Genomic DNA, 15395 nt, shown 5'->3' on the forward strand with positions numbered 1-15395 from the left:
ACAGGACGTGGGCATTGGTGGAGCATGAACTCTCCAGGCGATCTTCCTGTTTATAGAGATTACATTAATCAACATACTTTGGAAAGTATTTCTTGCCTTGCTTATTGATTTGTTTCTTCAGCTTAGATTAAATATGAAACTGTTTCAGTTTCATTATGGTAATTAAAATAAAAAGGCAAGATACTGTTTGGTCTATAAATGCACATAATCTGCTCATAGCTCGTAAAGTTTTAGTGCCTAATTTAAAGATGATTGGGTCATAATTTGATATAAAAAGGAGAAAACACAATCCTCTCATGAAAGAAGCAGCACATGTTCTATTTATCAATGAGCCACATATTTTTCTTTCCCATCATTTTTCTTTTATTGTTTTAAAAAAATGCAGTTATGCAGTTATCTTAATACTTCCTGAAACACAGACTTCCTAAGACTGTTTGGTGGAAAAGAGCTAATATGTCACATTAGTTAGGGGGGGAAATGGGTGTGGAAATCACAGTAAAATCCATCAACCAGAGAAGGAGAAAATAGCTGGAAAGAACATTCCCAAATACCTATAAGAAGGAAACCACAAAGCATGACTCCATCCATGGAAGTGCACCTCAGTGGTTTCATGTCATGCTTTCTGTGACACTCAAAAACCCACATTCACTGCTACCCATCTCTATTCTGTGTTCATTCAAACAGGTAAGTGCTGAAGGGGAACTACAGGAGGGACACACATCAGGTGAGCTCAGGAGGTGAGAGGGTCTTATATCCAGGACCTCCAACCGGAGGCTGTTGGCCCCAGATGATCGTATTTACCTGGTCCTGATCTAGGCATTAATTTTGTCTTGGGGGATGCCGGTTGTTACGCCTGGAAGAGTTTGGTTCACTTGGCTGCGTGAAAGAAGCACATGGAGGTGGAAATGCTGAGATCAAGAATGGCGAAGAGTGGGACAATGTGGACAGAATTTATTTCTGCTGCTAAGGGGAAGCGTTAGCGGATGAGATGCTAGGCTCTACAGGAGTGGTGAACTAACCTATAAAAACCACCGATCTATCAAGACATCTTTTACAACTGTATAAAGGCGGAGCAAACGAAGGAAATTGCTCTAGTTTATGATACTTTAGTGTAGCTCACAGGTGATAAAACTGTTGTTCTTAAAATGAAAATAATGGCTGTATTTTCAGTCCTTACCTGTAGGCAGCGCCATTATGCTCAGGGTGAACGCCTGGCTGATCCATGACCGCCCACGGTGCCGTAGTGACAAAGAACTCCTTGTTGACGCAGTTTCGTAGGCTGTCAGGGATACGGCCTGTCACGAGACACGCGTTCAGCTTAAAAGAGCTGCATAAATCTAACACACTCGAAGGCTACGACTTGTTACAGGGCATGAGCGGCCAGGCTATGCAAAGTGTTAATGAGTTCAGACTGACAAACATATCAGGCTTAGATACACAAATGCAAATTAGGACCATTTAACAATCAGTTTTTTAAATTCTTTTTTTTGGCCAGGGTGGCGGCAAGGCCAGCCCCCGAGAGCCACTCTGTGTCGTGAAGCTAAGGATAACATCAATTAAGAGGTCCAGATCTAATAAAGGCTGCCGAGGGTCTATTGAAGTGGTAATGTGACATCTGGGAAAGAAAAGACGTGCAACAGGTCACGCGGGAGACTGCACCGAGGCGCGGGCCTCCATAATGAAGCCGTGGATGTTTAGTTTCGATGGATGTTGGACAACAAAATTGAAACGCGGCGGCTTACCGGTGATGGCTCTTCGGATCTCGGTAGCTGCGGCCTCCCTCATTTCCAGTGAGGCCTGCTCGCTGTACCAGGCTGTGTGTGGCGTGCAGATCAGGTTTGGAGCATCTTTCAGTGGGCCCTGAGCAAAACTACAGCACACAGTCAAATTAATACAGTATGCACATTTTCTCCAACAAGCACATGATGACAGAATTATATTAAAACTAACATCAATAACAGGCTGTACCGGATGTTGTGGAGGGCTTCACTAATTAACTTATAAAGAAATACAAACGTAGAATTAATTATTTTTATTTTGAGGCCAATGACAAAACATATTCTTGTATATCAAAACCATCTGATACTGTAACTATTTCTTTTCCTTTAAAAACTATTTGTGTACAGTTTACATGACAGTTGTCTGGAAATATGGCCAGTGGGGTAAAATGTCAGATCCTGTTATTCACAGATGCCACCATCTTCTCTTCCTGCTGCTTTGATACTTCCTTTCTGTCAGCCTCTTTCCTCTCAGGAGACTCACAAAAACAGATCAGCATCAACTCCCTCCTCCCCCTCCATCATCCTTGTAACACCTAGCCTGGTTCTCTGCGTGTAAGCTTTGCAACGCGTCAGCAGCGTCCTGAAATCGGTGTCATGCCGCGTGGGATGGAGGTCCAAAGTTATGAAACGCTCCCCCGTTGACATGCTGGGTTAGCGGAGCATGAGTTCCAGATTCATCGGGTTCAGTTTCAGCCTTCTTGAGCAGCCACTCAGCTGAGCAGCTGTCCAGAAATAATCAGCCTCCAAACTCTCTGACTGCCCCCGACGCGTGAACAACACAACACCAGTTACCCGCTGAGACGGAAAACACGGATCTTAGGATGGTGGAGAAGTGGGACGCGTACCAAGCTGTTTGCCTTCTGATGAAAGCAGTTCATAGCTCAAAGCTAAAACACGGTGTCAAATCATAAGGGGAACAGGTGAGCTTTGGGAAATAAATCTGAAATTATTTCATTTACAATTATTTCAGACTGGTTACCCAGTGTCACCAGTATAGTTCATGATGAAGCTGTTACCAGATTTTCCAATTATTCATATCACCAGTACTTAACTGAATTAATTTGTTTATAATTGACAACAAAAGCAACAAGTGTCAAGATGTCATTTGAATAGTTATTAAATCAATTCAGCAGTACTTGTAACTCATTCATTCATTTGCCAAAATGAAGAAATTATAGATTTATTGATTATACTTCAAATTAAGCTGTACACTTTCACTCTTAATTAGCTGATTGCATGTTATGACACACTTACTGATGCCTTTTCACCTAGTTTTGGCCTTTCACCACTTTGCCCCCGGCACTTTCTCACGAATAAAGCGTAAGGAAAAATGTCCAAGAAGGTCTGTTTTAATAATCCTGTATAAATATGGTCTTTTCTTGGGTTATCGTTGTGTTTGGATACCAAAAAATGGAGATTATTCACCTCTTTTTGCACCTCTATTCAAACTCAAGCATACACCTGTACCTTTAAATGTTTTTAACTTGCTCTGACAAGAATAAATCCAGCTCTCCATCTCCTAAATTCTATTACACACAGGGCCCTGAAGGATCCTTTTAGAAGCACATGATTTCTCTTTTATCTCATTATAACTATATCTGCCATTGTTCCTGCCTGTCTGTCTATCTCTTAAAGGTTTTCTGTTTCTTTGTCTTTCCCTTCCTACACACCCATCACTTTGCTTGCCTATATCTGTCCAGGATTTGGCACATGTGTGCATTTACCTGAAGGGCTCGGTCTCATGGACGTCTAAGGCAGCTCCGCGTATCCTTCCCTCCTTTAACGCCTGGGCCAGAGCTTTCTCATCCACCAGACCTCCCCGTGCAGTATTGACCAAGAATGCACCCTGACGCATCTGTAGTGCAAAAGGCATGCAAACACAAACAAGTCAACACTAGGCACAGATGAAGCCAGCTTTTTTACAGCTCATGTATGGACTTTTGTGTGTATGCCAGCCTGGCAGGCAAATGAATGTGTTTGATCTAAAAGAGAGCATCAATCTGGATTATATGTCTTAAGACATATTAAACAGGACATAAATTGAGAAGAAGGAATAAAATGGTGACATCTCTGTTTCACCTGACACTTGAAAGATCTAGGAGACAGAAAGGCAACTGGGACAAATGCTGTCAGATGTGGGATATAGAGCAGGCTTTGTTCAAACCAAGGAGATGAAATGAAGGACGAGGGATGAGCTGAAAGATGAAGTAGCACCGCCACCCCTTGCTGCTTACCGGGGGGGGGGAGAAAATAAGGCACAACAAAAAGTGTATGAGGGAGGAAGAAGAAAAAAATCAAATGAATATGCTCAGAAGAAAGTAATCCCTTAATGTTGACAAAAGCTGAAATCCAGGGGCATGAAAAGCCTTTACGCTGGCAGGCAGTCTTTTATTAGGCCTTGGTGGTTTTGACACACAGAAAATACACAAACATGCACACACACGTTTCCACTTTAAACGCTAAGAGCCACTGCCAAATTCTGGGTGAGGAAAGACAGAAAAGTGTTCTTTCATTGCAGCACTTAAGAGGCAGCTGAGAATCTTGTGCTTTGGAAAAGACACAGAGTTAACTGGGTTACCCTACACCCACTCCTCTTCATCTCCTCACATACTGTAACTCAGGAAGAATGGAGCGCGAGGGACAAGACAAAGAGAGAGAGAGAGTGTGTCACAGTGCGGGGTGATATTGACAGAAGGAAGATGCGTCCCCAGCTTGTGCAGTTCCTCAGCTGCCCTGCAGGTGTCACCCCAGGCAGTGCCTCAGAGTGCAGTTATTGACTCAGAGAGCAGCACTTTCCCCTCACACTGTGCAGCCTAGTCGATATATTTGCTGTAGCCGTGGGCTGGCACTAAATGCATTTGACAGAGCAAAGGAATGAATTTGTGTCCAGCTTTGGTGGAGCTTAAGATAAAGAGCAGGGAATGTACAGGCAGGAAGGCTGCTGCTGTTTCCAGTCCTTTTTTCTTCTTCCTGCTTTCTCTTTCTGCCAGATATAATGCTCTTTAGGACAGACACTAGGCTGACAGAGTAATAATATACCAGCATCTCGACTTGTCTACCTGCTAGATAGCACCGCATTAAGCCCACATCAGGTCACAGCTGTTCAATGGGATGTTCAGCTCTGTCTGGGTGACACGTGTGCGGGCGACGCGTGTCTGTGTTTGTTTTGAGTAATGCACCTGTTTGATGGTGAAGTCGTTGATGAGGTGATGGTTGTGTTCGTTCAGGTTGCAGTGCAGGGAGACGCAGTCGCTCTGGTAGAGCAGGTCCTGCAGGGTGTAGACGCGCTGGACGCCCAGCGAGCGCTCCAGGCCGTCCTGCAGATAGGGGTCGTAGAAGATGACGTTGAAGCCGAAAACCTTGGCTCGCACTGCAACCGCCTGGCCCGAACGACCTGGGGACACAAACAAAGAGTTTATAAAGTTTGTCAACGTGCTCAAAGACACAGAGGGATTTCTCGTACGTTAACAGAGCGTGTCTTCTCCAGAAAAAGCCAGGCAAGTTCAAAAGTTGCACTGTTAAATACCAGTTCACTGATCATTTACATGTCTTGTTAACTATTAACTCTTTAAGTAGTCTTCCGAAATAGTTCTCCAGGCTTCTTAAAGGACATTCAAAGCTCTTCTTTGGATGTTGGCTGCCTTTTGTTCTGTTCGCTGTCAAAATAATCCCACACTGCTTCAGTAATGTTGAGGTCCGACTGCTCCATGGTTTGTGTGTGTTTTCTATCCAGGTATGCTTTTACTGAATTGGCAGTGTGTTTCGGGATCACTGTCATGTCACAAAATTAAACTGCTCAGATGCCTTCCAGATGGTATTGCATAGTAGCCAAAATTTGACGGTACATTTCTGTGTTCATAATACCATCAATTTTGACAAGATCCCCAACACCACTGGTTCATCTTGGTTCATCATACCATAAGACCTGTTTCCAGTTCTTGTGTAATTTGTCATATCTCAGCCTTTTCTGTTTCCCTTGCTTAAGTCTTCTTGACAACCACCCCTTCCATTGAGACCATCCCAAAAGGTTGATTCTGATCATCTGGATGTAGCGTTTTCAGTGGGTGAGTGCACGATGACTGAAACTAGCACCACTGAACAATGGGCTGGGAGGTCAGTTGTTGATCAATGGTCATGAGAATTTGCACATTAATGATCAAGGAACTGACCTCCCAGCCCATCGTTCATTCAGTGATGTTAGTTTCAGTCATTGTGCAATGCACTGTTTATAAGGTTGGGGAAACCTGCAGTCAGCTGAGACTGAAGAAGTCACTTGGATGAGTGACGAAATGTTTCTCCCACTGAAAACACTACATCCAGATTGGGATTTACTTACTTGGATGATTGAGCATGCATCAAGACGTATTAGACCATCTACTAGTTTGTAGACATGTATCAAAAAGATGTAGGACGTAGAATTGCGTCCGCAGTGTTTTCTATCTAACATTCACACTCCAGTGAACTCATTGGGTTCAGTATCTTGCACTCACAATATCATTATGCAGAGGAGGACCAGGGATTGAACCACGAATCTTCCAATTAGTATGGGAACTCCACAACCTTCTAAGCCACAGCCATCCACCACTCTAACCCTTTGACGACACACTGCAAACAATGCAGAGATATAAGTTTTTGTCTTATAGCTCTTCAGAAACCACCTTGCCAATCCAAAAAAAGGGGGGAATAGGTTTTATTATTGTGATAGAATACTATTGACAAACTGCCTAAAGATACAATTTAAAATGAGTTCTTTGCTAAATTGAGCACTGGCTCATCCCCTGATTTGAGTGCTTTTTTATGCTTGAATGATAAAAAAAGAGAAAATAATCAAGTACAAGTTCTGACCTGAAAATGAGCGAAAAAGAAGCCAATGTCTAAAAAAAACTTCACAAAAAATAAACCTTTCATTCTTCTAATAGTAACAGGATGTCACTTGAACATCTTTCATGTTGCAACAGCCTTTTCATGTCGGCTTTATTATATTAAAGTTGTGAAAAAGGCTACTTTTAATATCACTAAGGGAAAAAAGGCTTACGATGAAGACAAGGAGCTATGATGAAAAAATTAAAAAACAACAAGAACAAACAAACAAAGGGCCTCATTCACCGTGTGTGCTTTTTAATTTGTGCACAAAATAAGCACTCAAACAAAAGTCAGGTTTGTGGATCGTGCAAAAGCAGCCAATTTTACTCTTACTATCGTGTGCACGTTAGAGAATCACTGTAAATCAGCAGGTGCACGCACGTTACTTGCAGTCAGCATACTTCCGTGGCCCCATTTTTCTCTATATAAGGAAACGTGTTTGCCTAGAGGCGGATCACAGAGAAAGCTGTGAAGCTGTTCTAAGAGAAAAAAGGTCACTTAAGCAAAAAAAAAGTTGTGGACTGAGGAAACATAATGTCTAAGGTGGAAACTGGAAAGACACACCAAGAGACTCGGGTTGCAATCACTGAAGCGGTAAATACTGAATCCTTGACGCACAGACCGTGACTTAGATATAAGAAAAAAGCTTAAGATACAAGTTTATGGAAAAAGGAATAACCGACCAGATTATACAAACATCCGTAAGTAGGACATTGTTGAAACAGTGGCGAGGTGACGGCGATGACGTCCAGCAAGGATGAAAGGCAACGGATTTGTGTTTATTTTATGTAATTGGCCACTGCCTTAATAAATTAAAGGTTTTTTAAGTGTTTTAAGTCAGTTTTAACCTGCTAAGCATTTAGTTAAAACATGTATGTTTATATTTTCTAAGTCTGAGGCAGCTCTACGTTTGTTTGCCGTGCACCAACCACTTCAGGCACGAAAACACGGATGGATCCCGGATTTGTGAGTAAAACATTTGTTTGTGCTGATTAGGCACACGTTTGTGCAAACACACTGTTTGTGAATGAGGCCCAATGTGAGGTGAAGTTGTGAGACAGTGAATCAGAAACTGAATGTGCAGCATTCGAGCCTCTCCCTCTGTCTCTCACAGCCATTTGTTGTGTAGGATGCGAGTCTCCACTCTGTTGGCTGGAGACGCCAGTTTCTGCTCTGCAGCAGCAGCTGAGAGAGAGAGAGGGACAGAGTAATGGAGAGGTGGATGTTGCTGCTCGTAAAAAGGATCGATAAGGTCCTTTACACTCTCAAGGTCCCCTCTTTGTGATCGAGCATTATATCCTGCTCTTACACTCCACAGCTGAAGAGAATCACTCCTTCTCTTCTTCTCCTTCAATGTCAGCCGATAAGAGACGTGCAATGCTAAAGACCCAGATATAGCTGCAGCTATCGCACAATAAAACTACAAATTTTGCGATGATCACAGTTGCGCACTTTACTTTTCTTCGAGTGATTCATCTGTCCATTTCTTTCTGCTAACGTTACTTTTCCTAATTTTCACAGGCCACGTTTGACACAACACAGAGCGTGGGTGTGAGCTGCTGTAAGTGCAAGCTAAAAAAGCGATGCAGACAGCAGCAGTAAAGGAATCAATTTTTTAAAAAGATTTTTCTTGTCAGTTTGAAACAGACCAGGTCATCCTGCAGCTGCAGTACGATGTGATTTACTAAACCTTTTGGAGCAGCTGTGGAAAGTTGGATCATCACTTCTTCTGCAATGATTTCTTCTGCCTCTCTGATTGTTGGAAAATGTCTGCAAAGAACTGGGTTTAAAGAGAAACTAGATCTACACAATCTTGATTTACAATGAGATCAGTTAACAGCTGAAGTTTTTGGCATCTAAAAATACCTCTAACTTTGTTGCACTGGGAAAAAAAGAATTTGTATTTTTTTTGTGCGGATTTTTCCTTTAATATGTCAGCTCCTCTGTCGTCTCTATTTCTAAGCCTCGCCCTCCCGTCCCACACTTATCAATGCCACATGCAACGAAAACCAGGGGGTCTGCCACCCACTCAGGTGGATCTGAACATTTTGATCTCTGTCATTTCACTCTCGACTCGGCAGCAGATGTTTGCTTTGCATTGCAAATTTTTCTGCTGACAAAGGTTTCAGATTCTGCAGTAAAACACGAGGCTGAAGCACCAATTCTTGAAATCAGCCCTGTCTCACCCAACAGTGAAGAGGCAAACATGGTGGCAATTGGCCAAGAGGTCAACGTTTTTTTTAAAAAAACATTGTTTCAAAAGTCCTTGTGCACAGCAGGCAGATTATCTCTACTGTTTTTACAAAAGGAACCAGGCGACATCACAATATCACTGGAGATATTTTCCATATTCTGCAAAGAGATGCAACAAGTGCAAAATCCAATAACGTGCAATACGGTTATTTGTTCTCTTTAGCTTTCAAATACTTGTCAGTTGTGTCTGTGTGCAATTTGGCGCAGGCGGGTAGTGCGCAATCGTCTGAAAACAGCTGCCTGCTTCATGTGGAGATGATACTGATCATAGTGGTGAGAGTGAACTAAACCTAATCACTCAAATAAACTGGTTTGAGTGATTAGACTTTTCACTGTGAGCAACTTCAAGATGGATGTAATGGGATTCTGTTAATTAAAAATTTAAGTGAGTACAGTTAGCATAGAAAAATGTGCAATTACCAGAGGCTGTCAAAAAGTCCTTATTTACCTTGCGATTGTGTCTCTTAAAACATGGAAGCATAACTTTGGCGGTTGGATATTCAGTTTTTATGTTTCCTTGACACATAATCGGCTAATGTTGCAGAAATATGTGGGAAGGATTAGACTTGGGTAATGAATTCCAACATTTTTTCATCGGTCCTCATCTGCATCTGCTGCAGTATCAACACTGTCTTTGCACGGCTAATTTGATTTGACCAACTGGAAATGCTAAATATGCAAGTGGAATTTTCTTTGTTTTGAATTTGCTTTGAGACGTTTCAAGAGAAAGTAATTATACTTGTCTGCAATCACTTTTAGTATAAGATGCAACATTTAAAAATATCATTTTTAGGGGAATATAATGTGTTAAAAATGTTGTTTTGCATTTAGTAACTAAAATGGCATTTCAAGCTTATCACACTCAACCCTGATGATCATTTAAGCCTTCATTCATATAAAAATGCTGATTAAAGGTATCTTAGATGTCTCTTCCCAGACTAACATATTCCCCAAATTCCAAAGTTGAAAATGAGTTTTTTATCAGATCAAATTTAGTTGATAGGATTATCCTGGATATTTACTGGAGGTAGATAGGCAGACCACAGCTACTTGGTTACATTTACATATGAGAAATAACAGAATAATTCACAACTAAAAGGCTTGAACTTATTTTTGAGAAGAAGATCAAATGGTTGGTTGTTTGGTACTTCAAGTCCTCGAGTCTACTGTCACCCCAGAGCTAGAGGGTTTTTTTTTCAGTCTGTGTATTTGCCGACAGTTGTGCAGCTGGCTGAATATGCAGAGTCCTAGAAACCAACGCCAAGAGGCCTTCGATGTCCCCAACCTCCCACTGACAATGGATATTGTTTTGGAGACAGCTTGAGCCAGAAAGACCAGCAGAGGAGGACTGGATGAGGAAGGGAGAGACAGGGGGGAGAAATCTTCCCTGCCAGGACCCGCTGTTCAGGCACAGTTAGTCCAGGCAGCTGTCTGGGACCTGTAGAGGAGGAAGGAGGTTGTGTGTTTGTGTGTTTGTGTGTGTGTGTGTGTGTGTGTGGGGGGGGGGGGTGTATGTGGACAGAGAGATAAGGTGGCACTCAGGAAAGGCTTGTGAGAAGACAGAGCATCTGTCGGCCCGGTGATGTTGTGACAGGGCAGGGCAAACACACACAATCACCACTAAAACAGGTGCAGAGAGGGAATCAAGTCAGAACACACACACACAAACACACAGAGGAAGAATCTAGTCTGCCATGAGGCCTGATCATGGCAGGGCAAGATGTCGAGGGACCGTGGTGACAGAGAAGAAGAGTTGAAAACAGAAGAAGAGAGTATAATAGAGATATAATGGTGAGCATTAGAGCAGTGGGATGAGAACAGTGAGGCAGAGAGAGGAAGTCAGCCCGCAGGGAGGCGAAACAGACAACCTTGAGATAATCTGTGGGACGGGCAGAGGGTGAAAAATAACCTTATCAGAGCAGGAAAACAGAAGGCACACTGAGTGGTGAGAGGATATGAAAGCACAAAAGTGGAAGCAACGGAAGGGGGAGTAAATTAAAAAAAAACATGATGAAAATAAGAGGAAAAAGCAAGAGAAGGAGCCAGAAAAAGGCTAAAAGAGGAAAGCGAATAACTGAATATTCACCAAAACCGATGAGACCCAGGGTTTCGCCACGTATGCGGGCGGCACCGGATGCCACCTCCCGGATTTGCTCCACGCTCTGGACTCGCGTGCCCTCCCGCAGAGCCTGGTAGAGCCAGGTGTTCCGCCGGTAAAGGTTGAGGATGTGGCACAAGGTCGAGTCTGCCGTCTCCTCCACAGCTGCCGAGGGAATGTTGCACACGGCAATGCCTAAAGATAGAACAGTAAACACACACAAGGCAGAAGGGTTGAAAAGCACATTAAAGACGTATGTGACACGTGAAATATGAGTACAGAGGGAGATTTTATTGTCCAGGGCGAAAAAACCAACATGGGTCACTATGATTTCTGATATTCATGGTCAGCATCTCAAGGGAGTGTGAAAATGACATCAGAATATGTCGGCTTCATTGGAGCGTGACCTCCAGCACGCATTGCAGCCGAGGATGAAACAGACCGGTGGATTTGGTGTGCCGGATTGATGTTTTTCATGTACCAGTCAGTCTACATTCCAACACTCGCTTACGGTCATGAGATCTGGGTCATGACCAAAAGAGTAAGGTCACGAATAAAAGCAGATGAAAATAGTTTCTTTTGTAGGGTGGCTGGGATCAGTCTTGGAGATAGAGTGAGGACCTTGGACATACAGAACCTGCTAGAGAGATTATACATCTAGCCTAGTCTGGGAAACTCAGGATCCCACAGGAGTAACTGAAACGTGTTGCTGGAGATAAGGACGACTAGAATACTCTGCTTAGGCAGCTGCCACCCCTAACCTCACTTTAGACAAGTAGAAGATGATGGATACGTGAATGGATATTATGTACTATAACACAGGTCATATATTATAAAAACTTCAAAGGAAGCTTTTGGTCCAAAAGTATATTTTATTATATTTACCCATATAGGGGTGATATCTTCTGTAGATCTTCTGGGTCGGGGATGAGTTCCTGCCCCAAGTGGAGGAGTTCAAGTATCTCGGGGTCTTGTTCGCGAGTGATGGGAGAAGGGAGCCGGAGATCGACAGACGGATTGGGGCTGCAGCTGCAGTAATGCAGACGCTGCACCGGTCCGTCGTGGTGAAGAGGGAGCTGAGTGTAAAAGCGAAGCTCTCAATTTACCGGTCGATCTACGTCCCTACCCTCACCTATGGCCACGAGCTGTGGGTAGTGACCGAAAGAACGAGATCGCGGATACAAGCGGCAGAAATGAGCTTCCTCCGAAGGGTGGCTGGCCTCTCCCTTAGAGATAGGGTGAGAAGTTTGGCCATCCGGGAGGGGCTCAGAGTAGAGCCGCTGCTCCTCCACATCGAAAGGAGCCAGCTGAGGTGGTTCGGGCATCTGACAAGGATGCCCCCTGGGCGCCTCCTGGGTGAGGTGTTCCAGGCATGTCCCACCGGGAGGAGGCCCCGGGGCAGACCCAGGACACGCTGGAGAGATTATATCTCTCGGCTGGCCTGGGAACGCCTTGGTATTCCCCCGGATAAGCTGGAGGAGGTGGCTGGGGAGAGGGAGGTCTGGGCCTCTTTGCTTAGGCTGCTGCCCCCGCGACAGGCCAGAGGAAAAACATGAAAAGTTGATAATGGTGTGAACTGATCCCTTAATAACTTGGGTTATCTTTAATTAGGTCTATATTTGGGCAACGTAATCAGTATTCCAAACATCACCTGCTAAACGTCAATAATAATATGAAGATACACACGTAAATATGTAAAGTCAAGATCTTATCCAGTGCAGTGTTCATAATTTTGTTCCTTTCAGCCGATATACAGGCCTGACCTTGTGGTATTACCTTGCCGTTTCCTCCAACAACACAGACTACTTTTTTTTCTCTGTTCTAACACTTAAGCACTTCTGCCTGCCCTCATTCTCCTCCTAATGTCCTCATCTCACTCTGTATCTCGGAATAACAGTGCAGTCGTCTCTAGACAGCAAAAAATAGACCGAGCCTGCTCAATCAATGGCCCCTTTTTTCTTCTCCCCGAGAACAGCCGTCATATCAGCGCCGCCTTCTCCAGGCACGATAGCTTTTGACTCCTGTGTTGCAAGGCAGAGCGCCTTCGGTGAGTGGGTGGCAGTTAGACACAGTATCTCATATTGGCAGGGAAATGGCAGCTTTGTCAACTGTAAGAGCTTTTTGAGCCACCAGCCTGCTGATATAAGCCTGGGTGGTGTTTCAGGGAGAAAACTGAACTCTTCTCCTTCCCCGTGTGTCTTTTACTCTGTCTCTTTGAACATTCTGGCTCACAGCGGGATGTCTGCACTTCATCTGACTATTTATTCAGCCTTTGATACTATTCAGAAAAAATCCATACAGTAAAAACAAGGAAACGGTATACGTGGTATTCGAAGTAGTCCGCTTTAGGGACAACGACTATTAGCTCTATTTCATCGCTGCTTTTCTTTTAGATGGTCAGTCCAATTTTAACGCTGCGATGTGATGAATCTTCCCTTCAAGATTCACCTAAATCTGATTACAGGCACCTGAGGTATCGTTTGTCATTAACAGGCAAACAAACGATCAAACAAGCAAATCAGCAGACCTGCTCCCTCACAAGAAATCAATGCGACGCGGGATAGTCGTATCAAAGGAGCACAAAACACATTAGAGCTTTGCTCAGATGTAGAAAAAGAGGCTGTTACACGAGCACAGATGTGGAGAAGAAAATTATTATGATTTAGTAGCCGCTATTTAAAGAGTTCATACCCAGCTCTCCAGCAGCCTTTATGTCAATGTTGTCGTAGCCGCTGCCGATGCGGATGATGATGCGTAGAGCTTTGAACTTTTCCAGGTCCTCTCTGGTCAGGGTGATGGTGTGGTACATCATGGCACCCACTGCCTCATTAAGCACCTGCAGACACATGTATTCATAAAATTTTGCATGACACAACTGAATGAAATGCTTTTCCCTCCTTAATCTGTGTCTTCCGTTGGCCAGTTTACTCGTTTGCTCAAGCAAAACACGGCTATTAAATCCACTTGGGGATACAAGAGCTCATGACAATCACACTGTCGCATTCCTTTCAGAGATGCTGTGAAAATCACACGCCTGCCGTGACTTCCGACATTTGTGAACATTATAGATTTCACATCGAGGGGGAACTACAGACATCACATGGCCGCGAGCAACACTGACACATTGTCCATTTAACAGACCTGCACTGGAAGTAGAAACAGTCATTATATTGTTTTGCGGGGGCTCAGTTCTGCACGGTATTCACAATTGCACCAAGAGCGTTTACGGACACAAGATCTGGATAAGTGACTGGATAGAGAGGTACTGATTGCAGGATAAGCCTTATAAATTAAATAGAATAATAGAATTAAAATAGCCCCATTACAAAGAAAGTAACTAATTTACTACCCAGACTGTACCACTCTGTATTTCAGGCTTCAAAATTTCCCGATTCCTGGGAATGTATCCCGCATTTGCCCTAGTAGCTTGTGTCTCCAAAAGTTGATTCTATTCATCTGGATGTAGCGTTTTCAGTGGGAGAAGATGAACAGAATCAACTTTTGGAGATTTACTTACTTGGATGATTGAGAATGCATCAAGACTAGTAGCTTGTGGTTATTTCTTCCAAATGTTCTTACCTGCTGTACTCATGCATTGAGTAAAATTTTAGGCTGCGCAAACTCCAGCTTAAAGATGCATGTCAGCTAAGTGTAAGTGAAAGTGGTTGTTACTTATTTTAAAGCAGGTAAAGGTCAAAACTAACTGTGCTTTTAAACAACCACATGGTGGCGTTGTTGAATCTACCTACCCAAAGACAATCCATTCAAGTTAAATAAAAAAGAATAAATAAAAACAATCTTAAGATGTACCAAGTGAAACATTTCCCAAAAAAGTCTGAATTCTGTCACCTTGGACGGGGGGGGGGGGACAATCACTGTGAAATGCTGCTCATGCTGCTCCTCTGCCACTTAACGTGGACAAGGTGACCTGGCCTGTGATGTGGATCTAAACTATTCCCCTTCCGTATCAGCCCCGGCCCCTGTCAGCGCCTAAATAACAGCTCTACATTCACCTCCAGCCAAGCTGCATTAGCTTTCCTGTGATTAGTAGATTAGCTCTGAATTTCCATACTGCTTTTATTAGAGCAGTGTCCTGGACAGGCCTTCCAGATATTAGTTCAAGGTTAAAACACTCCTTACACGCACATGCGCGACCGGCCAAAATGCACACATACATAATTGTCTCCCTCTGCGCTGATCCTGAAGGTCTTGTGTTGTTTTTGAGCTGGGGGAAGGAATCTTCTAGCCTGATTGTAGTTGATGTTAATGGAAACTCTGACCTCAGCTACATCCCCCTCTCCACTGTAACCAAACCCTTATCGCTTTAAGGATCTATCATTTCTTATGACGCCTGGACTTTTCTGACAAGGCACAAAGCCCGTGCTTCACATTTAGCCTGG

The 15395-nt window shown here is 43.5% G+C and overlaps 1 protein-coding gene across 6 annotated transcripts in view; it reads right to left on the bottom strand.

The window, feature by feature from the left end:
* Positions 1–15395, bottom strand: part of LOC146703341 (C-terminal-binding protein 2) — a 99973-nt gene that overhangs the window by 4738 nt on the left and 79840 nt on the right. For all 6 annotated transcript variants that reach the window (XM_085466528.1, XM_085466526.1, XM_085466527.1 and 3 more), the window contains 6 exons: positions 13687–13831; positions 10984–11190; positions 4961–5175; positions 3506–3636; positions 1743–1870; positions 1178–1295 (listed from right to left, as the gene is read on the bottom strand). In XM_085466528.1, the coding sequence (XP_085322654.1) occupies positions 1178–1295; positions 1743–1870; positions 3506–3636; positions 4961–5175; positions 10984–11190; positions 13687–13831 (944 nt within the window). The remainder of the gene's footprint in view (positions 1–1177; positions 1296–1742; positions 1871–3505; positions 3637–4960; positions 5176–10983; positions 11191–13686; positions 13832–15395) is intronic.

Source organism: Copadichromis virginalis, linkage group LG8 (assembly GCF_057382275.1).
Source record: "Copadichromis virginalis isolate Kocher_CV1m ecotype Utaka linkage group LG8, C_Virginalis_male_GT1.1, whole genome shotgun sequence".
Lineage (NCBI taxonomy): Eukaryota > Metazoa > Chordata > Actinopteri > Cichliformes > Cichlidae > Copadichromis > Copadichromis virginalis.